The sequence below is a fragment of the Salvelinus fontinalis genome, chromosome 8 (assembly GCF_029448725.1).
Source record: "Salvelinus fontinalis isolate EN_2023a chromosome 8, ASM2944872v1, whole genome shotgun sequence".
Classification (NCBI taxonomy): Eukaryota; Metazoa; Chordata; class Actinopteri; order Salmoniformes; family Salmonidae; genus Salvelinus; species Salvelinus fontinalis.
Genome location: NC_074672.1, coordinates 10,658,843 through 10,685,974, shown reverse-complemented (window position 1 = coordinate 10,685,974; position 27,132 = coordinate 10,658,843). Strand labels below are relative to the sequence as shown.

General features: G+C 44.9%; 1 protein-coding gene across 5 annotated transcripts in view; it reads right to left on the bottom strand.

The window, feature by feature from the left end:
• Positions 1-27,132, bottom strand: part of LOC129860523 (vasopressin V2 receptor-like) — a 51,559-nt gene that overhangs the window by 7,764 nt on the left and 16,663 nt on the right. For all 5 annotated transcript variants that reach the window (XM_055930976.1, XM_055930973.1, XM_055930975.1 and 2 more), the window contains exons 3-6: positions 18,029-18,417; positions 17,052-17,297; positions 14,496-14,642; positions 11,866-12,643 (exon numbers count right to left, since the gene is read on the bottom strand). In XM_055930976.1, the coding sequence (XP_055786951.1) occupies positions 11,866-12,643; positions 14,496-14,642; positions 17,052-17,297; positions 18,029-18,415 (1,558 nt within the window). In that variant the 5' untranslated portion in view covers positions 18,416-18,417. The remainder of the gene's footprint in view (positions 1-11,865; positions 12,644-14,495; positions 14,643-17,051; positions 17,298-18,028; positions 18,418-27,132) is intronic.

Below are 27,132 nucleotides of genomic sequence, written 5' to 3'. Positions count from 1 at the left end.
AGCGCTTGATGGTTTTTGCGACTGCACTTGAAGAAACTTTCAAAGTTCTTGAAATGTTCTGGATTGACTGACCTTCATGTCTTAAAGTAATGATGGACTGTCATTTCTCTTTGCTTATTTGAGTTGTTCTTGCCATAATATGGACTTGATCTTTTAACAAATAGGGCTATCTTCTGTTTACCACCCCAACCTTCTCACAACACAACTGATTGGCTCAAACGCATTAAGGAAAGACAGTCCACAAATGAACTTTTAACAAGGCACACCTGTTAATTTAAATGCATTACAGGTGACTACATCATGAAGCTGGTTGAAAGAATGCCAAGAGTGTGCAAAGCTGTCATCAAGGCAAAGGGTGGCAACTTTGAAGAATCTCAAATATAAAATATATTTTGATTTGTTAAACACTTTTTTGGTTACTACATGACTCCATATGTGTTATTTCATAGTTTTGATGTCTTCACAAATATTCTACAATGTAGAAAATAGTACAAATAAATAAAATCCCTGGAATGAGTAGGTGTGTCCAAACTTTTAACTGGTACCATGTGATCTCACGGGACTAGAATGAACTGCTTGCATTTTGATTGTATAAAGAACTTGTGTTTGTCTTATTATTCTGGGAAAGAACTCCGATTGATTCTCAAAGAATTTATAGCTTCAGATGAATCAATTAATTACTATTATTCTAACTGTAGTTTTATGAAGCCATAACTAAAATAACTGACAAGTCAGGTCTTCTTAGAATACAATTTTTTCCAATAACTGGACTGATACCCCGTTTATAATTCCATTGTAATAAGTGTACACACTCCTTTACAATAGTGCTGTTAAAAAGGCCAGCTCTTATTTAGCCGTTTCATCACCCCTAATCTATTAGTTAAATTGTGTTTGCCCAACACCTTATCTTCACCAAAGTGGTACCTATAAATCACCCCACTTGTATCAGCCAATCACAGTCCGGCATTCCCCGTGTACCTCCTGCCATCAGATTGAGATCGTGCGGTCTGAAGAGAAGGAAGGACATATTGGACTGTTTTCTATGATTTCTGTTATTGCGTGCATCTAATTGTAAGTACTGTACATGTCATTGCTTCTTTAGCTGGCTGTTGCTAAGGCAGTCAATTTATTTACCATATTTAGAAGGTATTTTCCTTTACATCATGCTACTCTTTTAGCCAACTAACGTTAGCCAAGTAAATTAGGTGCTAGCCAGTCATGCCAGCTAATTTATACTCTGTGTACCACATGCCTCCTTTACGATATTATTTTCACGTTCATATTGTCAGCTTGTGTGGGAGAGTTAAAAAGGTTATTCCATCAAACTTCAAATTATTTAAATAGTACACAAGGCAGAACAGAACAATCAGGTTGGGGGTCAACAGGAATATTCCAAGTTCAGACAGAGGGGGGGGGAGTCAGATCGCTATGGAACTTTACTTTTGGTGTCTATTTTTAATTGTTGCGCTACTGGTGCTGCCTGTTGATGTTAGGTAGGCAGCTACAGTAGCTGAATGATGTTAACATCTTCGGGTTTTGTTTCATTAAATGTATTTTATTTCATCTGGGTGCTTGCGTCACCTACTAACACCCTGGTAACGTTATTACACGTTAGCTCCCGTTCTCCTCAGTCCTACAAAGCACTAACGTGAAATAAATAAAACATCCCAAGGTTATTGCTGTAGATATTGTTATAAGGGAGTGTGAGACTATTGAAACATGTATCTTTGAGAGTTTTATTGTTGTTATTAATATAGTTTACAGAGTGCTAAAAATTGTTGCTGTTGCTTGATAGCAGGCCTTTCTGTGATGCAGACGGTTAGCTAAACTGCCGACTGGTGCTGGCGTTGCATTATGGGAGATGTAGTTTTGGCCCTCTAAGGTCTGAATGGGATAGAGGCGATTTCACGTTGTAGCTTGTTTGTGTTGCAGTGTTTTTGTACATGAGTTGTTGTATTTTGGTACTGTCAACACTGAAAGCACCTAGCAATGTATTGGGGATGTGAGAGAGGATATGTGTTTTACCTTTCTTCATGCTCCTGTGTAGAACAACTTGTCAGATGGTGCATTGGAGACTGATGTGTTCCTGTCCTGTCTTTTCACAATACTATTGCAGATCGACATAAAAGCCTAAAAGACAGCCGTGGTGTCGCTCTTCATTTCTTGGTTCTCCAGTGGTACATATAAAGACCGCTACACTTATAGCCGTGTTTATGGACAATTACAACCTTTATTTAGCCTCATGCTACCTTGCACTGTATATTTAGTCGTATGTATGTATGTAATCTAATTTAGCCTGTGCCTTTCCTGGTGGGGCAGTTACTATTCCTTGTTGTGGTCTCCTGCACATGTGCAGACCTTGGGTACATTGCAGTCACATTTCAGTTACTTTCTATGTCATTCAATTGATGTATAGTTATCATATGGTTACCAATAATTGGGCTTTTGTGCTGTAAGTGTGTTACTATAGCCTATGCATTTTGTTTTGCCCCTTACATTATATCTTGGCATAAGCAGTATAGAGATTGTGTATTTATGTGTATTCGAGATACTAGCACGCATACCACCACCATACCATCTACTGGGCCTGTATATTGTATGTAAGCCTATACTTGTGGTTATTCCTTTCTATTCTGTTCCATAGAAACACTTTTATACACTCTCACTTCCACTGTGAGCACTGTCAATCAAGGAGTATGGTGTGGTGAACCCTTATCTGTAATAAACCTGTTCTGAAGATATCTGACTTGTTCTTGCTGGACAGACCTGTGTACCTGTACCGCATCCACTGGCAGATATAGCTCTCTAGTCTATCGCTTAGTATTTTTCAAGTGCACAATATAGGGAATAGAGTGCCATTTGGGACATAGGCATGGAGAGATCGAGGTCATGGTCCCCTTCCTCCTCTTCGGCAACAACAGAGAGTAGTGACTATTTAACAGTACCAGTATTCAGTGTGGAAACGAACTGTTTACGGTTTTCCATTTTAGTTTCCCTCTGGCACTATTAGACGTGCTGTAAATTTCCTTCTGGAACAAAAATCTCGAAACTTTACCTATTTCCTTTGGCCACTTTCTACTTCTAACATGCCGTTTTTATGTAATAAGTAGGACACCAAGCACTGGCCTCCTCCCTCTTTACTATTGCCAATTTAGGAAGATAAAAGGAGCTGGGGGTTGACTAGAGACTACACAGCTGATAGCAATCGGTGTGTGCATGATGACTTATGTGTGCGTGTTTGCATGCGTTGGGTGCCTATTCATGTGTGTGTTTAACTCTGTGTGCGAGCTTTTGGCAGATGCTATTGTTGATGAAATGTCAACATCTGTCTGGGGTGTGAGCAACAGGAGATATAAACAGGTTATTTACTGAAACTGAGGTATGCTTAGTGTGTGTGTGTGTGTGTGTGTGTGTAACGATCTGGGCGGAGTCAGGCGCAGGAGGCAGAAAGTTCAGGATAGCGTTTATTACGCACAGGGAAAAAATAGCGCTCGCCAAGAATACCGGGTGCACAATAACAAAATGCCCAACACAATACGTACTGCCATAGTAGTTAAGCCTGCACAAAGAGCAGGCGGGCCTACCGGCTTAAATAGCCCAGCTAATCAACCTCAACAACGAACAGGTGAAACTAAACAGACAAAACAAACAGAAAAGGGAAAAGAGATCGGTGGCAGCTAGTAGACCGGTGACGACGACCACGATCGCCACCCGAACAGGGAGAGGAGCCACTTTCGGTAGGAGTCGTGACAGTGTGTGTGTGTGGTGTGTGTGTGTGTGTGCATGGGCATGCCAGTGTGTTCTGCTTCAGATGAGAGAAGAAAAAACTAACCCACAGTGTTGAAGTTGTAAGCAGACACCTGACACAGTGCTAGTTGAGTTATGTTATGGTGACCTTAAATAAATTCTAGTTCTGGATCAGTTGTGGCTGCTGGCACTTGAAATCGGAGGAAGGGCTCATAGTAAAGGCTGCAATGGAATAAATGGAATGGTATCAAACACATCTAACACATGGTTACCATGTGTTTGATACCGTTTAATTTATACCATTCCAGACATTATTATGAGACGTCCTCTCCTCACCAGCTTTCATTATTCTGGATATGCAGTGTTGGGGAAGCTACTCTGAAAAGATAGTTTACCAAGCTACCAATTAGGGACGATATTAGGTAAAAATGGCCCGATGTCTAGTTTAACGCCAATGTGCAAAACCAATGTCAAAGCTGACGTGCATACCTATATAACGTAGGTAGATGACGTAATGACGCCACAAAAATACAATGCTAGACAGAACAAAAGCAGAAAAATACTTAGAGCACACTTCCAACAACTTAACAAGTTCAAGTCCAGCAGTCATTTGAAAGAGTAAGAGCATTTCAGCGAGACAACTCAAAGGCAGAATCCATTGATGCCAAGATAATGGAATTCATTGCCCTTGACAATCAACCGTTCTCTGTCGTGGATGATGGTGGCTTTCGTCGACTGGTCGAGCACCTCGAGCCCCGGTACACACTACCAAGTAGGCGCTATTTTTCAGATGTTGCCCTACTGGAGTTACATAGTATTGTTGAAACTCACATCCCTGAGCTACTTGCTATGGGCGTCACTGCTATTAGCTCATGATTGACTGACATTTGGACCAGCGATGCCAGTCACATGAGCATGCTGAGTCTGACAGCACAGTGGATCTACGAGGATTTTGTACTGAGGAAAGCCCTATTGCATGCTCAAGAATGTGCTGGTTCTCATACCGCTGCTGCCATTTCAATGGTATTTGAGAACATGTTTGAAACTTGGAAACATGAACACACTCCTAGTGCCATTCGAACAACTGACTGGAGAAATAAGCTAATCAACTGTGTCTGCAGCAGAGGTGATACCCTCTGTCATGGCATTGAAACGCCTGCTTAACAAAACTGCCCACACAGACCGTGGGGTTAACACTTGCAAAAGTACTCTACAAGAGGCTGTGAACAAGCGATTCGGTGGCATTCTCTTTGAGCCTCTTTACTGTGTCGCCACCATGGTAGATGCTACGTACAAGAACCGCTACTTCGACGCAGACAAGAAACAGGGTTTATGTGAAATGTTACACAGCTGGACAAGATGAAAACGGACACAGTGACAGTGTGCACCGAGGAAGAGCGGCCATGGACAGACAGCTGAAACTTCACTGCTTGACATGTATGATGAAATCCTGGTTGAGACTGAAACGACTGAACAGTGAACAACGAAACAGCACAGCAAGTAAGTGAAAGAAATAGGTTTGATTATGTTTTACTGGTAATAGGGACATGCGTAAATGTCAACAAAATAACATTTTGGTCAGTGTGTGTGTGTGTGTGTGTGTGTGTGTGTGTGTGTGTGTGTGTGTGTGTGTGTGTGAGTTAACTATTTAAATGTACTAGAATGCTTAAAAGGCTGCTAAAATGTTAAATATCGGTTATCGGTATAGTTTTTTGGGGGGCAAGGAAAATATCGGTATTGGCCAAAAAGGTAATATCGGTGCATCCCTACTAGAGGTCGACCGATTAATCGGAATGGCCGATTAATTAGGGCCGATTTCAAGTTTTCATAACAATCGCAAACCGACACCGATTTGGCCGATTTTCTTCTCTTTTTTAAATTAATGAATATTTTTTTACACCTTTATTTAACTAGGCAAGTCAGTTAAGAACACATTCTTATTTTCAATGACGGCCTAGGAACTGGGTTAACTGCCTTGTTCAGGAGCAGAACGACAGATTTTCACCTTGTCAGCTCGGGGATTCGTTTTTGCAACTTTCCGGTTACTAGTCCAACACTCTAACCACCTGCCTTACATTGCACTCCATGAGGATTCTGCATGGCAGGCTGACTACCTGTTACACGAGGGCAGCAAGAAGCCAAGGTAAGTTGCTAGATAGCATTAAACTTATCTTATAAAAAACTATCAATCTTAACATAATCACTAGTTAACTACACATGGTTGATGATATTACTAGTTTATCTAGCGTGTCCTGCGTTGCATATAATCTACATAGCTACATAGCTACATAGCCGTCTTTGTATCAAACATAATTGTGTAGTTATTGAGGTTCGCTAGCCAGCTATTTTCGTCCTAACGTAACGCAACGTAGCCAACACTGCTAGCTAGCCAGCTTGCCACCGAATAGCAGCATTGTAGAAACGAGTGCATTACAACGGAACGACTTGATTAGTGTAGTGTTAGCTGGCTACACAGTTGTCTTTGCTATCTTTGATTTGTTTGATCTTAGCTAGCTACTTAGCTGGCTACATAGCCGTCTTTGTATCAAAGATAATTGTGTAGTTATCGAGGTTCACTGAGGTTCGCTAGCCAGGTATTCTCGTCCTAACGTAACGTAACGTAACGTAGTCAACCCTGCTAGCTAGCCAGCTAGCCACCGATTAGCAGCACTGTAGAAACGATTACATCACAACGGAACGACTTGATTTGTGTAGTGTTAGCTAGCTACATAGCAAAGAAAACTATCTTTGTATCTAAGATAATTGTGTAGCTTTGAGTAATTATCGGTTAGCTAGCCAGCTATTTTCGCCTGCCGCGCTGCCGTCCTCCTACCTAGCCAACACTGCTAGCTAACACTGCTAGCAAGCCAACTTCTACCGAATAGCAGCACTGTAGAAACTTACATTACAACGGAACGACTTGATTAGCGTAGTGTTAGCTAGTTGTCTTTGCTGTCCTTGTATCCATGATAATTGTGTAGTTTAGAGAAATTTAGAGAAATTGTCGAGGTCACCTAGCCAGCTTCACTTTCAACAACGCAGCTACTGCTAGCCAGGCTACTTCACCAGCCAGCAGTACTATATCATTTTAGTCAATCAGATCTTTTATTTTATTTATTTTTTGCAACGTAAGCTTAACTTTCTGAACATTCGAGACGTGTAGCCCACTTGTCATTCTAATCTCCTTTGCTTTAGCGTAGCCTCTTCTGTAGCCTGTCAACTATGTGTCTGTCTATCCCTGTTCTCTCCTCTCTGCACAGACCATACAAACGCTTCACACCGCGTGGCCGCGCCCACCCTAACCTGGTGGTCCCAGCCCGCACGACCCACGTGGAGTTCCAGGTCTCCGGTAGCCTCTGGAACTGCCGATCCGCGGCCAACAAGGCAGAGCTCATCTCAGCCTATGCGTCCCTCCAGTCCCTCGACTTCTTGGCACTGACGGAAACATGGCTCACCACAGATAACACTGCTACTCCTACTGCTCTCTCTTCGTATGCCCACGTGTTCTCGCACACCCCGAGAGCTTCTGGTCAGCGGGGTGGTGGCACCGGGATCCTCATCTCTCCCAAGTGGTCATTCTCTCTTTCTCCCCTTACCCATCTGTCTATCGCCTCCTTTGAATTCCATGCTGTCACAGTTACCAGCCCTTTCAAGCTTAACATCCTTATCATTTATCGCCCTCCAGGTTCCCTTGGAGAGTTCATCAATGAGCTTGATGCCTTGATAAGCTCCTTTCCTGAGGACGGCTCACCTCTCACAGTTCTGGGTGACTTTAACCTCCCCATGTCTACCTTTGACTCATTCCTCTCTGCCTCCTTCTTTCCACTCCTCTCCTCTTTTGACCTCACCCTCTCACCTTCCCCCCCTACTCACAAGGCAGGCAATACGCTTGACCTCATCTTTACTAGATGCTGTTCTTCCACTAACCTCATTGCAACTCCCCTCCAAGTCTCCGACCACTACCTTGTATCCTTTTCCCTCTCGCTCTCATCCAACACTTCCCACACTGCCCCTACTCGGATGGTATCGCGCCGTCCCAACCTTCGCTCTCTCTCCCCCGCTACTCTCTCCTCTTCCATCCTATCATCTCTTCCCTCTGCCCAAACCTTCTCCAACCTATCTCCTGATTCTGCCTCCTCAACCCTCCTCTCCTCCCTTTCTGCATCCTTTGACTCTCTATGTCCCCTATCCTCCAGGCCGGCTCGGTCCTCCCCTCCCGCTCCGTGGCTCGACGACTCATTGCGAGCTCACAGAACAGGGCTCCGGGCAGCCGAGCGGAAATGGAGGAAAACTCGCCTCCCTGCGGACCTGGCATCCTTTCACTCCCTCCTCTCTACATTTTCCTCTTCTGTCTCTGCTGCTAAAGCCACTTTTTACCACTCTAAATTCCAAGCATCTGCCTCTAACCCTAGGAAGCTCTTTGCCACCTTCTCCTCCCTCCTGAATCCTCCTCCCCCCCCCCCCCCCCTCCTCCCTCTCTGCAGACGACTTCGTCAACCATTTTGAAAAGAAGGTCGACGACATCCGATCCTCGTTTGCTAAGTCAAACGACACCGCTGGTTCTGCTCACACTGCCCTACCCTGTGCTTTGACCTCTTTCTCCCCTCTCTCTCCAGATGAAATCTCGCGTCTTGTGACGGCCGGCCGCCCAACAACCTGCCCGCTTGACCCTATCCCCTCCTCTCTTCTCCAGACCATTTCCGGAGACCTTCTCCCTTACCTCACCTCGCTCATCAACTCATCCTTGACCGCTGGCTACGTCCCTTCCGTCTTCAAGAGAGCGAGAGTTGCACCCCTTCTGAAAAAAACCTACACTCGATCCCTCCGATGTCAACAACTACAGACCAGTATCCCTTCTTTCTTTTCTCTCCAAAACTCTTGAACGTGCCGTCCTTGGCCAGCTCTCCTGCTATCTCTCTCAGAATGACCTTCTTGATCCAAATCAGTCAGGTTTCAAGACTAGTCACTCAACTGAGACTGCTCTTCTCTGTATCACGGAGGCGCTCCGCACTGCTAAAGCTAACTCTCTCTCCTCTGCTCTCATCCTTCTAGACCTATCGGCTGCCTTCGATACTGTGAACCATCAGATCCTCCTCTCCACCCTCTCCGAGTTGGGCATCTCCGGCGCGGCCCACGCTTGGATTGCGTCCTACCTGACAGGTCGCTCCTACCAGGTGGCGTGGCGAGAATCTGTCTCCTCACCACGCGCTCTCACCACTGGTGTCCCCCAGGGCTCTGTTCTAGGCCCTCTCCTATTCTCGCTATACACCAAGTCACTTGGCTCTGTCATAACCTCACATGGTCTCTCCTATCATTGCTATGCAGACGACACACAATTAATCTTCTCCTTTCCCCCTTCTGATGACCAGGTGGCGAATCGCATCTCTGCATGTCTGGCAGACATATCAGTGTGGATGACGGATCAACACCTCAAGCTGAACCTCGGCAAGACGGAGCTGCTCTTCCTCCCAGGGAAGGACTGCCCGTTCCATGATCTCGCCATCACGGTTGACAACTCCATTGTGTCCTCCTCCCAGAGCGCTAAGAACCTTGGCGTGATCCTGGACAACACCCTGTCGTTCTCAACTAACATCAAGGCGGTGGCCCGTTCCTGTAGGTTCATGCTCTACAACATCCGCAGAGTACGACCCTGCCTCACACAGGAAGCGGCGCAGGTCCTAATCCAGGCACTTGTCATCTCCCGTCTGGATTACTGCAACTCGCTGTTGGCTGGGCTCCCTGCCTGTGCCATCAAACCCCTACAACTCATCCAGAACGCCGCAGCCCGTCTGGTGTTCAACCTTCCCAAGTTCTCTCACGTCACCCCGCTCCTCCGCTCTCTCCACTGGCTTCCAGTTGAAGCTCGCATCCGCTACAAGACCATGGTGCTTGCCTACGGAGCTGTGAGGGGAACGGCACCTCAGTACCTTCAGGCTCTGATCAGGCCCTACACCCAAACAAGGGCACTGCGTTCATCCACCTCTGGCCTGCTCGCCTCCCTACCACTGAGGAAGTACAGTTCCCGCTCAGCCCAGTCAAAACTGTTCGCTGCTCTGGCACCCCAATGGTGGAACAAACTCCCTCACGACGCCAGGACAGCGGAGTCAATCACCACCTTCCGGAGACACCTGAAACCCCACCTCTTCAAGGAATACCTAGGATAAAGCAATCCTTCTGCCCCCCCCCCCCCCCCCTTAAAAGATTTAGATGCACTATTGTAAAGTGGCTGTTCCACTGGATGTCATAAGGTGAATGCACCAATTTGTAAGTCGCTCTGGATAAGAGCGTCTGCTAAATGACTTAAATGTAAATGTAAATGTAAATAATCGATGCAGTGCCTGTTAATTTCTCTTCGAATCACAGCCTACTTCGCCAAAACGGGTGATGATTTAGCACTGTCGTTGCACCAAACCTAACCATAAACATCAATGCCTTTCTTTAAAATCAATACATAAGTATATATTTTTTTGCGAACTGTGTGAAGTCCATTTATTCCTAACAAAGACCGTAATTAATTTGCCAGAATTGTACATAATTATGACAGGTTGTACAATGTAACAGCAATATTTAGACTTAGGGATGCCACCCGTTAGATAAAATACGGAATGGTTCCGTATTTCACTGAAATATCCGTATTTCACAGCTTTCATATGTTCTCATGTTCTGAGCAAGGAACTTAAACGTTAGCTATTTTACATGGCACATATTGCACTTTTACTCTCTTCTCCAACACTTTGTTTTTGCATTATTTAAACCAAATTGAACATGTTTCAATATTTATTTGAGGCTAAATTGATTTGATTGATGTATTATATTAAGTTAAAATAAAAGTATTCATTCAGTATTGTTGTAATTGTCATTATTACAAATAAATTTTAAAAATCGTCCGATTAATCGGTATCAGCTTTTTTTGGTCCTCCAATAATCGGTATCGGCGGTGAAAAATCATAATCGGTCGACCTCTAATCCCTACTACCAATTACTTCACACTGAAAGAAGTTAAGCTACACTAAAGCTACCCCTACGAAAAATATAGTAGTTTACTGAACTAAAGTTACTTTGAAAAAGTACTTCGTGAAAAGATATCATATGTAAATCTGAAATGTCATAGACTGTAAAATGCAAGCACAGATCACTTTGGGGTCATATGATGTCAGAAGAACCTACCCTTGTCTCACAAACACCACTCTAGCTCAGCCTCCGTTAATCACACAGACTGATGGTTGGTATCAATGGATGTAGTAGAAATAGAGAGATCCAATTGTACAACCCAGAAGTCTGTAGGTGTTTAAAAAGGTGTTAGAAGTCCAAAACATGCCAGCTTTAAAGTGGGACTGTAGGATTTCAACACAAAAACAATGTTTCAAGTGAGAATTAGGCAGGTCTGATAAAGAAAAAGAAAGAAAATGATTGCCTACTTTACCCTTTTTTTTCTTTTTGCAAAAAAATAGTTTGTATTTCCAGTAGTTAGCTATACCACTACATGGCTAAAAGTAATTAAAGTGCAATTCCATCACTTTTCAACCTCATTTTCATTAATCCAGCACAATACCAGTGTCTACATACGTGAAAATGGTGCATTTTTACATTTTGTATAAAAAAATATAAAGTTAAAAAGTTCTACTCGATGACATCAATGATTTTCAAATACCATGAGAATTGAGGTGACGCGTAGAGCAAGAAAATACCCTCCTATTGGCCAGAAACTTGTTGAAAGTTTTTCTTACTTTTAAGAAATATGATGTCACAGAGAACAATTTTTTAGGAACTTTCTTCATATCTTTTTAACCACGGATCATAGAACCGTGCTGCTTTTACATATGTAGATACTGGTATGGTGCTGGAGATAGTGAATATGAGGTTGAGAAGTGGCGGAATCGACCTTTAACTACTGAAAACACTACCTAGATTTGAATTCAGTTCAACTACCACTAAACTACTGTAAAATGTAGTTAAATTACTAGTTGAATTACATGTAGTTCACTACTTCCCAACACTGTGGATATGAAAACATATTTTTAACCTCAGTAACCCAAATATTTGGACATACATTGGAGCTCAGTATGCTTTGTGTGCTTAGTAAGTGTGTTCTGTGTGCGTGCGTCTTCGATCTCTAACCTTGGTCTGGAGGGTTGGGGTCCCAGGCGGCCCACAGCTGAACGATGAAGAAGGGGGACCAGCAGACTGTGTAGACCAACACTATCACCAGAGTCATCCTCACCGTCTTAGACATGGCCTTGGAGATGGAGGGGGGCGTCAGGGCCCGGGGGGGTGGGGGAGGGTACTCCAGCGATGGGCGTGGAGAGGAGACACACCGGGGGGAGGATGGGAGCTCGAAGGATGTGTAGGACTCATGACAGTAGCATCCACCATTGTTAGGAGGCACTGAACCACCACCACAACCACCTGAGGTGACTGGGCCATGGGATCCATGTGAGCACGTGTCACATGATGGGGGAACTACAGTTGTACTAGAGCCCCTTTGGTCACTGAGGCCGGGGTTGGAGGGGAGGGTTAGGTTATCTGGGGTGTTGAAGGGGCTTTGCTGTGTTGCTGCTGTGTGGTTGTTGTGACAGCTGCTGTATTGTGGAGAGGGGGACAGGTAGGGATAGCACTCTGAGGGTACAACAGCTGTAGTAGACTGGGGGGAGAGCGGTAAGAGAGGGTTACAGAGAGTGCTGGAGGGGTTGTTGTTCATAGTCTTTAGAAGCTGTTCCCCTCCTGCTCCTCTCCCCCCTCTGCATCCCCCTCTCCCCTGCTCCCTGGTCGCTCTGTCGTCGTCCTTTTTGACTCTGTGGAAGTGGAAGATGACATCGTTGTTCTTCTTGAGCTCTGCTGACACCATCCTCTCTGACTTCAGATAGATGTTGTTGTGAATCTCTCTGAAGATCCGGATCTGGAATTAGAAAGAAATAAGATGAATGAGTGAATGAATGAATGTGTCTTAATGAGTCTGAATATGTCTGAAGTATGTAGCTAGATACTAAAAGAGTAAAATACATACAACTAATAGAAACGTACAGCTATCTTCCAAAATAGAGGAAACACTTAAATGAGGGATACAAAGTATATTGAAAGCAGATGCTTCCACACAGATTCTTTAGTTAATTAAGCAGTTAACATCCCATCATGCTTAGGGTCATGTATAAAAATGCCCAGTCGTCCATTATTTTGGCTACCATGGCTAGAAGAAGAGATCTCAGTGACTTTGAAAGAGGGGTCTCAAAGGAGCATAGAGTGTTTAAAGGGTTTGTGTGTCAGTCACCAGATCTCACCCCAATTGAACACTTATGGGAGATTCTGGAGCGGTGCCTGAGACAGCGTTTTCCACCACCGTCAACAAAACACCAAATGATGGGATTAATCTCAGAATGGTGTTGCATCCCTCCAATAGAGTTCCAGACACTTGTAGAATCTATGCCAAGGTGCATTGAAGCTGATCTGGCGGGTCATGGTGGCCCAACGCCCTAAAGATACTTTATGTTGGTGTTTCCTTTATTTTGGCAGTTACCTGTAGATACTAATAGATCAAATGTACTTAGACAGTAAAAGAGTGCACATAGAGAAGTATTTTGGAACCGATTCCTAAACCTAATCATCCCAACACAGACACCAAACATAGACCTTTCTAACTCAATTAAATGTCCTAGATTCTGTTTCCTGAAAAAGCACAAGACCCCAGCAGGTCATGAGAAACTGGGTCTTAGATCAATGTCTTGCCAAACCATGTTAGCAAGGAGGTCACATGATCAGATTTGGGTTTAAACACAACTTTAAATAATTAAAAATACTTAAGCTGTTTTGACTGAGCTTGCTTGGCATAATGGAACCAATAGAATATTGCCAAAACACCAAACTCGCCCACCGGTGGAACTCCAGGCAGAATAAATTACACACTCAAAGTATTCGAAAGATTTTAAATAGTATTTGAACCCAGCTCTACACTTGTAATGAAACACAAATTAATTCAATGTCCCTAATCTTTGGCTGGGATCTGGTTCATTTGACTGTTATTCTGGTTCCTCGCTGGGTCCCTCACAGTGGGTAGTGTTCTGACAGGCCAGCCACACAGCAGTAGGTCTACAGTGGGCTGTGTTAATTAGGCCAGGGGAAACAGCAAATAGCCGGACCCTGGAAATATATTTCCTTAAATAGAGCAGCTTGCTCTCTCTCTGAGTCTAACTGGACCAGAGGGAGGTAGCCCAGAATGTCTCTATCCCCCACGGGACGCTACACAACACCAGCCAGTACAGCCACCCCATCTATCCCACCAGCTGTCCGGCCTGTCCTTGATCTGATAGAACTGACTCCCTGCAGCTTATTCAACAGAGCCTACCAAAAATCGCTCCATCAAAACACAGCAAATTTTATTCATGCAAAATCCATTTTTTAATTCTGTGTTTTATATGTTCTCGGGGGTGGCAGGTAGCCTATAGCTTAGAGATATGGTGTGCATCCCAAATTTCACCCTATTCCCTATATAGCGCACTACTTTTGACCAGAGCCTTAAGGATAATGAAATAGGAAGTGAACTGGTAAACGGAGGGCAGCTGGTCTCTGATCCCATGCACCCTCCAAGGGCATTGCACCGCGGTTAACGCTGTGCCTGTCAATGTGGAAAAAGGATACGTTTCTATTATATTTTTGTTCTGTGGTCACACTGTGTTGTGTCCTTGTTGTCGTACCTGGCAGACAGTGATCAATAAGCCTGGCAGTGTGTGTGCGTCTGTTTCAGTAGTAGACAGTACCTGGCAGACCGTGATGATTAGTGCTGGCAGTAAGAACACTGCTAGGGTCATCCAGGTGATGTAGGCCTTGAGTCCCCACGGCTCAGCGAAGTTAGCCCAGCACTCAAACTCTCCTGGAGACACCTCCGACCGCGAGAAGATGAACAACTGGGGAGAGGGGAATGTTGGAGGGGAGGAAGGAAGAGTGAGGGGTGAGGGAGTCAAAACCAAACTAAACATCAATTTCCTTCACAACTAACAGAACAGGAGACCACACAGTCTAGGAAACTTCCACTGATCTCATGATATGCCTAAAAATGGAACATCTTAAATTTGACTGCAGGCCCAGGAGTGTCCCATTGAGACTTAATTTCCTGAGCCAGCATGTCATCTAGCTGTCCCTGGTACACACCCGAGGTAGCCTATACTGATCAGCAGGGCCAGTGTCCCTACCTCTATATTGTTCTGAGGGCAGCTCTGCCTCGAGGGCAGAACATATGTAAATGGTTGTGTGAAAGCTCAAGTAAACGGTAAGTGGGCAGAGGCTGTCATGTTAGGGTTGTGTTTGAGGCTAGGATTAGGGTTTGAGCCCGGATGTGGACATGAAGCTAGGGTTAGGGTCAGTGGAGGCTCTTCAGTGGAGGAAGGGGAGGCCCATCCTACTCAGTACATTTCTGAAAAATAAAAATGTTGAAACGTTTGTGATAAATCTATAGTAAATATATATCACGTCACCAGATAACTGATTAAAACACACTGTTTTGCAATGAAGGTCTACAGTAGCCTCAACAGCACTCTCTATGGTGGCACCATGGTGTAGCTGGAGGACAGCTATTTTCTGTACTCCTCTGGGTACACTGACTTCAATACAAAACCTAGGAGGCCTGTGGTTCTCACCCCCTTCCATAGACTTACACAGTAATTATGACAACTTTTCTTGCAGTATGAAATAACATCTTGTTCATCCAGTCAAAGGCTCAAAGAATCCATCTAGTACTGAAGGCATAAGCTACAGCTAGCTAGCACTGCAGTCCATAAAATGTGGTGAGTAGTAGACTCAAAGAGAGAGAAAAACAATAGTTGATCAGTTTTGAACGAGAGAGAGGGAGGGAGGGAGAGAGCTAAGCAGGGTCGGTCCTGGTCTGTACCTGGATGGGAGAACAGATGCTGCTGGAAGCGGTGTTGGAGGGCCAGTAGTAGGAGGCACTCTCCTCCGATCTAAAAGAATATCCCAATGCCCCAGGGCAGTGATTGGGGACATTGCCCTGTGTAGGGTGCCGTCTTTCAGGTGGGACGTTGAACGGGTGCCCTGACACTAAAGATCCTTATCATAAGAGTAGGGGTGTTAACCGCAGTGTCCTGGCAAATTCCCAATCTGGCCCTCATACTATCATGGCCACCTAATCATCCCCGTCTTCCAATTGGCTCATTCATCCCCCCCTCTTTTCCCCTGTAACTATTTCCCAGGTCACTAATGTCAATGAGAATGTGTTTTGGTAATAGAAATATAGAAATAAAACCTGACTCGAACAGAGAGGAATGCTATTTACTTTAGCTAGCTGGCTAAGGATTTCCAAGACTGCAACTCTTCCAAGTCAAGGTAAGCTTTCGGTTTTATGAATGGATTGCTTCCGGGGCCCACCCCCCATTGTAACTGCTAAACTGCTTGACGTGATTGTACACATGGATTGGATTGTGGGTTTCCTAGCACGTTAGTTTAAGTTTGTTGACTATAATGTTAATATGGTAACAACGATGTAGGCTTTGTAGCAGCTAGTGGTTATATTATGAAGGTTTGGCTTGGAGAAGATTTTTCGTCTGGTCACTGATCAGGGGTGTGTTCATTACAGTGGTTCTGCTGCAAAACATTTCTTCAACGAAAGCAAACGAAACGGGGAGGGACCTACCTAATTTTGTCCAATAGAAAGGAGTGTTTTGCAACTGTTTGGACTAATGATTACACCTATGATCAGCTAGATGCAGGCAAGAGTGTGCAAGGGGGTATTTATTGTGTCACTTTCTGTCATCTTGATTTCTCCAATTTGTCTCTGGACCTGTGCACCCACGTTATAAATGTTCATTTGTAGGCTAGGTTGTAATATCATAATGAGTATAGGGTAAATTTGAGTATGATGTAGTGTCCTAAACCCATCAATGTTACATTGAACTGGGTGAATGGAATAGGAATGACAGTCATCCTATATGCTGTAATAGAAAAAATAAAGCCTCGCTAATCAAAAATAAAAATTGTCCTCCCTAATATTAAACAGCACGAACCGCCACTGGTTAGGGTTGAGCTGGGATGTGGACATGAAGCTAGGTTAAGGGTTAGGATTGAGCTGAGATGTGGGTTTAGGGTTAGGGTTTAGTTGAGATGTGGACATAAAACTAAGGTTAGGCTAACGGTCCCCTACAGTGCCAACCTGTGGTAGGGAGAGCAGCAGGGCCAGGCAGTCATGATGGAGTTAGGGTTAGAGGTTAAGGCTTAGGTTCAAGCTTAGGCTCGGTGTTCCTACCTGCCTGTGGTACGGAGAGCAGCAGGGCCAGGGGGTCAGAGGTCAGTGATAGTGCTCCTACCTGTGGTATAGAGAGAAGTAAGGCCAGGCCCCAGGCCATCATAATAGGGGTGTTCCAGCGGGACACGGACCCACCACGATAGGCCTGCAGTGGGCAGCAGATGGCATAGTGCCGGTCCACTGTCATGGCTACGATCATATAGGAGGACGCGAACATCCCTACGATCTGCAGGTACTTTACTGAGCGACACAGAAAATCCGGCCCCTGGAACCTTTCTGTGATGTCCCACACCAGCTGGGGGAAAACCTGAGGGGCCGACAGGAAATAAGAGAAAATTGAGCTTGGCTACGTTAGATACTAGCTGACTACTTAGAATCCATGAATCATTGCATGCTTGTGTGGACATTAAAACAGAGTAGACTGACTGCCATAGCAATGGAATAATAATATTTATTTAAATGCTCACGCCATTTCCACTGCATTTTGAGAACTGCACCCACCATACAATATTAGGCGAATGTGTGTTAGTCATTTAGGACGGCCATATACAGATGTAGGATCTTCATTTGAGCCAGTTTGCTACAGCAGGAAAATAATCCAGCAGCAACAGAAACCGTGAATTATAATGTGGATTATAATGGACATTTTGGTAGGGGTTGCTACATTTTTCATTATGTCAAATCAAGTCTAAAATTTCAACGTGAAAATTACTAACTTCAGAAGCCTTTTTAAAACTCAAATACACTAGAAGTTTGCAGGAAAATTTGCAGCAACATAATAAATTAAGATCATATATCTGTAACAATGATTTCGAGTTGTATGAATAGTTGACTAATTCATATTGTTAAACAGACTAGAAGGGACAGAATCATGGTCATGTTAGCTTCACCACACTCTCCATGTCATTGTGATTTAGGTCACTCATAGGTTACTGATGTTGATTACTGTATACATGTGGTGCCTAGCAATCAAAACAGGGCTGGGGTTAATCCCAAGAGAACTGGATTCGACTCTAATCTCTGAGGTGTCAGTCTCACCTGGAACAGCGCCACCACCAGGTCAGCCAGACACAGGTTGACCATGAACAGATGCATGGGAGCGTTGTGTTTCCTCCTGCGGAGCAGCACCCACAGTACGAAGCCATTCCCTAGGGTAGTGAGGGCCAGCACCAAGCCCAGGACCCCTATCTCCGCCCGGGCCAGACCCAGATCCCTCACCCTGGGCTGGGGTAAGGCATGGGGCGTGGTGGCTGAGGCGTTCTCGGGGATAATCCAGTAATAGGACCCTGCCCCTTCATGAGAACTGTTAAGGGATGTGAAGTCGGAGAAGAGGGAGGAAGTGAGGTTGGTTCTTCCTGTTGTCACGGATGCCAGAGAGGAGTGGCCTAATCCATTCCAACCCATTTCCCCGGAGATGGTTTCCATGCCTGCGTAAAACAAAACAACAGAAACCTCATAAAACAAATAATTATAAAATCTCCCCCTGAGTTTGTTTTGGAGGGAGAGAGGGCAAAGAGGGCACAGGGCCTGCGGAAATGACCTATAGTCCTATAGTCCAGCCTTGTTCTATATCGGAGCATGCAAGTCACAAGCTTCCTCTGTTTGATGCAATAAACATTGCGGCTAAGATTTGATAATAAACTGATGGTTTGTTAGGTTTGGTTAATCCAATTTTTATTAAATGATCCTCAATTGCCTTCTAATTTGTTGGACAGACGAGTAGCCTTACTATCCCCCTTCCCTCCCTTCTTACGTCTTAGCACTCTTTGTCCAGACTTCTTGCCAATAGTTCTACCATCTTTCTTTGACTTCTTCTTTCTAGACAAACTGTAAGAACACTTTGTTTCATTGATTGGGATCTTCTTCCTGATATGTTTTGTCATGAGGATATAAATAGCTTTTACAGGCCTCATTATGAAACAAACGTGATAATAACAATCGTCCACGATGTAATCAGGGAGGGGACTGTTGATTTATCTTCATTCGTTCGTACGTTAGTCACACGCCATATCTCAGACAGCACTGGGACGATTTTCACTAAAGTTAGGTGAACGATGCGTCTTGCCATAAAGATCCGCTGTTCACTAAATTAAACGGATTTGCCCAAGGCGGGAGCTATACTAATTAACTGACATTTGTTAGTCACACGCGATATCTCAATTGGTCCAAGGGGGGTGCTGCATTATTCGTGCAGAGACTGTTGTCTTGCTTGCTTAGAGTGCTTTTCCTTACAGAAATAATCTCAAAGTGCTTAAAAAAGAAAAACAAACGGCAAATGCAACAACGTGATGGTTTTATCATTAGATTGAATGTTTTCAGATTGAGATTATACTGATTGTTCAAATTTATAAGAGATGCTTCAATGTCAACTCTTTGTGTCTGAATGCAGTGCTCTGAATAGGTAATGGGGTGCCATTTGAGATGCAACCATTGTTTATTTCCTCAGTATGTATGTAGTTCAGTAAAGCTGTGCTTTTATGTAACAGTTCTACAACCTGTCTGTTGGTCTGTCTATCTAATTCTCCTTCTTTCTGACGTAAGTCCCGCTTTCAATTTGTTTTCTTTCTCATACTTTCCCTGGCTCGATTTGACAGATTCTCCCTCTATCCCACTCTCCCTGTATCCCTCTCTTTCTCTATCCCTCTCTCCCTCTCTCCCACCACATTTTAGTCCTTCACCTTTGCTCTTATCTCTCTCTCATCCCTTGTTTATACCATTCTTTCTCTCCCCTCCAATTACACTCTCTCTTGATCCCATTAAAATCCTGTTTATTTTCTCCCTATTATAAATAAATAGCACAAAAGTAAATAATAACATAATTGATATGAATGAAACTGATAATCAGAGAAATGAAGTCGTGGGATAGGGAAAAGCTTTGACCCAATAAATAGACAGAGGGAGAGAGGAGGAGAAGGAGAGGGAGAGAATAGGGTGAGGGGGTGGTGGGAGAGCGAGAGAGTGGTGAGAGGAAGGAGAGGAGGAGGAGGAGAGGGAGAGAATAGGGTGAGGGGGTGGTGGGAGAGCGAGAGAGTGGTGAGAGGAAGGGGAAGCTGAGGGAACAGAAGAGTTGAAGAGAGATGAAAGATAAGACAGGAGGAGGAGGAGAGGGTGAACAAAAGGAGAAGAAGAGGAATGGACAGGAAATGAGGTCATAATGATATTATAATTACCATGGTGACAACAGGTATGACCTGACGTTATCAGGGGGACGTTAATTGGATGGAATATTTGTAATATACTTGTTACAGTATTTATTTGACCTTTATTTAAAGGTGCAAGTAGTACAATTCTTCATTCAAATAGCAGGCGACTAACTTAAGAACAAACTCTTATTTACCCTGATGGCATTCCTAGGTACAGTACTCACTTTGAGAGTTAGAGGTCAGGTTGTTCTGGAAATATATATTTGGAAACTGAATGAATGTAGCTCTGCTCGAATTATATTTTAATTTAGTGTGACTAACAAGAAATTACAAGGTTTGCACTCAGTCGTACCACAGCCACTTAATGTGCAATTTGCTGCCAGTAATAACGTTCACACAGCCTGGTATGTGTGATAATACAGCATGACTTATTCTTCTAAAGTGTTAGCAACTGTGCTGCTCTCTGCCAGAGGAATGTATCTATAGAGAAGACCTGGGTTCAATTACTATTAGAAATATATTTTTTAAATCTTTCAAATTTGTTTGCTCTGTAGTGTCTAGAGTGACAGATGGTGGGGGTTACAGTTTTGGGACTATTCTATTGATCAATTAAACCAGGCAAGTTCAAACAAGCACAGAGAAAGTATTTTAAATGATTTCAAGTAGTATTTGAACCCAGTTCCGCTGTACAGGCTTTACAACCCAACACAGCTGCATCGCTCTAACCCCGGCCCATTGTCTGGGTCACTCAGCAGGCAGGTAGAGAATGATTGAGAGACAAGAAGCAGAGCAGAACCAGAGTTTTTCCCTCTCTCTCTGAAGTGTGTTTGTGTGTGCAGAGCCAGCGCTGCACTCTATGAATCCCCACGGGGTTACCAACCAAATGTCAGGAATCCCAAACATTGCCAATGATGACGATGAGTTCAATCATACTTTAAAAGAAAGCTGATCATTTGTGCCAGATTAATGCACTTGTTGAATGTCTGCTAGCTTACCTAACCATATCCTCGAGAGTATAGTTTATTTTTACTGTATTTCATAACTTCAATTGTGGGATATTGTCACTTTACGTTCATTAGTACAATTTGTAACATTACACATATGTTTTGATTTTTTTCAGTTCTGAGCGACTGGTTTGAAGAGCCTTTGAAGGCAAATACAAATGCACTCGCACAGAAAACTTGTTCACTTGACTGACTATGTTACTACTGCTGACTGAAACATGCTCAGTAAAGTTCGCCAAACTTTATATCTTTGTCTGTCATAACTACCACACAAAGTATATTGAGACACGGTCGCAGCAGTGGGATTTGGACCTCGGAACTGTTTTTAATTAGATAAATAGATAGGTACTTTATTCATCGCTGAGGGGAATTTTTTCAAAATTATGTGTTCAAGGTTGTAGTCAGAGGCCTCTTCTTTCTCTCTCTCTTCTGTCTTCTTTCTATTTTTAATCAGGGAATCTCTTGGCCTGCCTTTGAACCCTATTGGTCCCATTGTATCTTTAATCTAAAACCTAAGAGGCTTCTTTATACTTATGTTGCCCACTGGGTCTACCCTTCCCTACCTCCTCAACCCTCCCTCCCCCTGTAATTATAGGTGGCCTTGTGAGCACCCAGAGTATTGTATAAAATATTGCAAGTTCGCTAGCACAAGCTTTATGCCAGACCAAAGGTAACTTTTCAAAGAGGCTCAGCCCGGCGGAGCGAAACTATGATGTGGGGGACCGGGAGCTGTTGGCTGTTGTCAAGGCTCTGAAGGCGTGGAGACATTGGCTTGAGGGGGCTAATCACCCTTTCCTCATTTGGACTGACCACCGCAATCTGAGGAACATTCGGGCAGCTAGGAGACTGAACCCTCGCCAGGCGAGGTGGGCCATATTTTTCACCCGCTTTGTTTTCACTCTATCCTACAGACCAGGTTTCCAGAACGTTAAGGCAGACGCACTGTCCCGGATGTATGACACGGAGGAGCGGTCCGCGGATCCCACTCCTATAATTCCAGCTTCTTGCCTGGTGGCACCGGTGGTATGGGAGGTGGACGCGGACATCGAGCGGGCGTCACGTGCAGATCCCACTCCCCCACAGTGTCCAGTTGGGCGTCTGTACGTTCCGTTTGATGTGGGGTCCGCGGTTTGTGGGGCCATTTAAAGTTTGACCTGATCTCGTTTGATCTGTTGGGCCCACACGTCACCCTCCTCTGGTCATCCTGGCATCGGTCAGACAGTGCGCTGTCTTGATGGGAAGTACTGGTGGCCCACTTTAGCTAAGGACGCGAGGGTTAATGTTTCCTCCTGTTCGGTGTGCGCACAGTGCAAGGCACCTAGACACCTGCACAGAGGGAAATTACAGCCTCTTCCCGTTCCACAACGACCGTGGTCACACCTATCGGGGGATTTCGTGACGGATCTTCCCCCGTCACGGGGTAATACCACGATCCTGGTCGTTGTGGATCGGTTTTCTAAGTCCTGCCGCCTCCTTCCTTTGCCCGGTCTCCCTACGGCTCTACAGACTGTGGAGGCCCTGTTCACCCACGTATTCCGGCACTACGGGGTGCCTGAGGATATAGTTTCTGATCGGGGTCCCCAATTCACGTCTAAAGTCTGGATGGCGTTTATGGAACGCCTGGGGGTCTCGGTCAGCCTCACTTCAGGTTTTCACCCCGAGAGTAACAGGCAGGTGGAGAGAGTATACCAGGATGTGGGTAGGTTTCTGCGGTCCTATTGCCAGGACCGGCCGGGGGAGTGGTCGGTTTTCTTCCCCTGGGCGGAGATGGCCCAAAACTCCCTTCGCCACTCTTCCACTAACCTATCCCCTTTCCAGTGTGTGCTAGGTTATCAGCCGGTCCTGGCAACTTGGCATCAGAGCCAGATCGAGGCTCCTGCGGTGGATGAATGGTTTCGGCACTCGGAGGCGACATGGGACACTGCTCATGTGCGTCTACGGGCCATCATGCGGCAGAAGGCGAGTGCCAACCGCCACCGCAGTGAGGCCGGGTCTGGCTCTCGACCCGAAACCTGCCCCTTCGCCTGCTCTGCCGGAAGCTGGGTCCGCGGTTTGTGGGGCCATTTAAAGTCCTGAGGAGATTGAACGAGGTTTGTTATAGGTTACAACTCCCCCCTGATTACCCTATTAACCCCTCGTTCCATGTGTCTCTCCTCAGGCCGGTGGTGGCTGGTCCGCTCCAGCAGTCTGAGGTGCGGGAGGTTCCTCCGCCCCCTCTGGACATCGAGGGGGCCCCGGCGTATACTGTGCGAGCCATCATGTACTCAAGCCGTCGGGCGAGAGGCCTTCAGTACCTTGTGGAGTGGGAGGGGTACGGTCCGGAGGAGAGATGCTGGGTGCCGGTGGAGGACATCCTGGATCCATCATTACTGCAGGAATTTCACCGCCTCCATCCGGATCGCCCTGCGCCTCGTCCTCCGGGTCGTCCCCGAGGCCGGTGGCGGCGCGCTGCTGGAGCCGCGCGTCAAGGGGGGGTACTGTCACGACTTCGGCCGAAGTTGGTCCCTCTCCTTGTTCGGGCGGCGTTCGTCGGTCGACGTCACCGGCTTTCTAGTCACCACCGATCCATGTTTCATTTTTGTTTTGTTTTGTCTTTATCATACACACCTGATTTCTATTCCATTAATTATGTTCCTTATTTAACCCTCTGGCTTCCCTCTCTGTTTTGTGCGTTATTGTTTGTCATGTGGGTTCGTGTTGTTAGTGCTCTGGATTATTGTGTTTTCCCTTGTTGGAACTTTACTTATGTTAAAAGTAAATTTTGGACTATTACTCATATCTGTGTCCTGCGCCTGACTCTGCATTTTTCCATTCACCAACACCCTCACACTTAAACGTTAGCTTTTTTTACATTGCACATATTGCACTTTTACTTTCTTCTACAACACTTAGTTTTTGCATTATTTAAACCAAATTGAACATGTTTCATTATTTATTTGAGGCTAAATTGATTTGATTGATGTATTATATTAAGTTAAAAGAAAAGTGTTCATTCAGTATTATTGTTGTAATTGTCATTATTACAAATAAATAAATAAATACATTTTTATAAATCGTCTGATTAATCGTTATCGGCTTTTTTTGGTCCTCCAATAATCGGTATCGGTATTGAAAAATCATAATCGGTCGACCTCTAATGATGACGTTATTAGAAATTAAATTAAGCTGTTTCACGAAAATGTGCATATGAAAACCATAACTGCCATGCAGATCTGTAGAAATTGTAAGACAAATTGGCATTCCACATGAGAAAGGTTGCCGACTCCTCGTGTAAACTATTACCGGCAACTTCAGGAGAGTAATGGCAGAATCTGCGAAAGCCAGCAGGAGCGGGAGGAGAGTAGTTGGGTTAGATTACGTTTTTTTTCTTCTGGTTATCTCTGGTGCCTTCTTTGAGGCATTTGTCTTATTTCATCAAACTGTATGCTCAATGCATATAGTTGATTTTATTAAAACACATAGGGTGTGTCTATATATGGAAAAATACACGTAAACAAATTTCAACCAATCGATTAGTCGAAAGAAAAGAAGACGTTTAATTTTTTTAGTCAGGGACAGCCCTAATATAGTTACACATTTGGCAGGAGGTTAGGAAGTGCAGCTCAGTTTCCACCTAATTTTGTGGACAGTGGGCACAGTTTTTTCATGAGAGCTAGGTCTGGCTATGGCGACCTCTCTCAATTGCAAGGCTATGCTCAGTGAGTCTATACATAGTCAAGGATTTTCTTGATTTTAGGTCAATCAAAGTGGTCAAGTATTCTGCCCTGTGTACTTTCTGTTTAGGGCCAGATATTGTTGAGGTAATTCCACTAGAGGGAATAGTAGCCATTTTTACGGGCTCCGGACCAATTGTGCTATTTTGTGTGTTTTTTTGCACTGATCTTAACTTTTTTTGTACATCATATTTACGCCATCCTTTCCTATGACCGCAAAGAGCTACTGGACATCAGAACAGTAATCACTAAACTCAATTTGGATGAGGATTTCTACTTCAATGAGTGGGGTGGCAGCCTAGTGGTTAGAGCGTTGGACCAGTAACCAAGAGGTTGCTAGGACAACCTAAATATCTGTTGTTCTGACCCTGAACAAGGCAGTTAACCCACTGTTCCTAGGCTGTCATTGTAAATAAGAATTTGTTCTTAACTGACTTGCCTAGTTAAATTAAGGTTAAATGTAAAAAAATAATTGTTATATACTATGTTTCTCTGAGTCGTGGCTGAACAAGAACATAGCACATTTGGGGGGTTTCTCTTTATTAACAACAGCTGGTGCGTTCTATAATATTAAGGAAGTCTCGAGGTTCTGCTCATCTGAATTAGAATACCTCATATCTATATTTCATCTATACTCACCCGGAGGTTGTACTTCTAGTGGCCAGTGAATTTAATGGAGGAAAAAATCTGTTTGACCTAATTTCTACCAGCATGTCACCTGTGCAACTACAGCCGGAAAAAACTCTATCACCTTTACTCCACACACAGAGACGCCTACAAAGCTCTCCCTCGCAAGGCCAAACGAATTACCAGGATGCGCACTCAGAGCATGCGCTTATCAGCTGGCAAGTGTCTTCACAGACATTTTCAACCTCTCCCCGACCCAGTCTGTAATACCTATATGTTTCAAGCAGACTAACATAGTCCCTGTGCACAAGAACGCCAAGGTAACCTGTCTAAATGTCTGTCGTCCCGTAGCACTCTGTAGCACAGGAGGTTGGTGGCACCTTAATTGGGGAGGACGGGCTCGGGGTAATGACTGGAGCGGAATTAGTGGAATAGTACCAAATACATCAAACACATGGTTTCCATTCATGTTCCAGCCATTATAATGAGCCGTCCTGGCTTATAATGAGCCGTCCTGTAGCCATAAAATGCTTTGAAAGTCTGGTCATGGCCTACATCAACACCATCACCCAGACACCCTGGACCCACTCCAATTCGCATACCGCCCAACAGATCCACAGATGACGCAATCTCTACTGCACTCAACACTGCCCTTTCCCACCTGGACAAAAGGAGCACATACTTGAGAATGCTGTTCGTTAACTACATCTCAGCGTTCAACACCATAGTGCCCTCCAAGCTCATCACTAAGCTAAGGACCCTGGGACTGAACACCTCCCTCTGCAACTGGATCCTGGTCTTCCTGACGGGCCGCCTCCAGGTGGTAAGGGTAGGTAACAACACATCCGCCACGCTGATCCTCAACACAGGGGCCTCTCAGGGGTGCGTGCGTAGGCCCCTCCTGTACTCCATGTTTACCCACAACTGCGTGGTCTGCATGAATCTAACTCCATCATTAATGTTGCCGACTACACAACAGTGGTAGGCCTCATCACCAACGACGATGAGACAGCCTATAGGGAGGAGGTCAGAGACAAAGAGACAAAAACCTCTCCCTCAACATCAGCAAGACAAAGGAGCTGATCGTGGACTACAGGAAATGGAGGGCCGAGCACGCCCCTATTCACATCGACAGGGCTGTCATGGAGCGGGTCAAGAGCTTTAAGTTCCTCTGTGTCCACTTTACTAAGAACCTATCATGGTCCAAACACACGTGAAGAGGGCGTGAAAATAACTCTTCCCCCTCAGGAGGCTGAAAAGTTCTACAGCTTCACTATTGAGAGCATCTTGGCTGGCTGCATCACCGCCTGGCATGGCAACTGTTTTCCATCTGACCATAAGGCGCTACAGAGGGTAGTGTGTACGGCCCAGTACATCATTGTAGACCACTATACCAGGCGGTGTCAGAGGAAGTCCCTAAGAATTGTCAAAGACTCCAGCCACCCAACTCTTAGACTGTTCTCTCTGCTAGCCAGCAGCATACCACCCTGCATACCACTGCTGGCTTGATTCTGAAGCTAAGCAGGGTTGGTCCTGGTCAGTCCCTGGATGGGAGACCAGATGCTGCTGGAAGTGGTGTTGGAGGGCTAGTAGGAGGCACTCTTTCCTCTGGTCTAATAAAATATCCCAATGCCCCAGGGCAGTGATTGGGGACA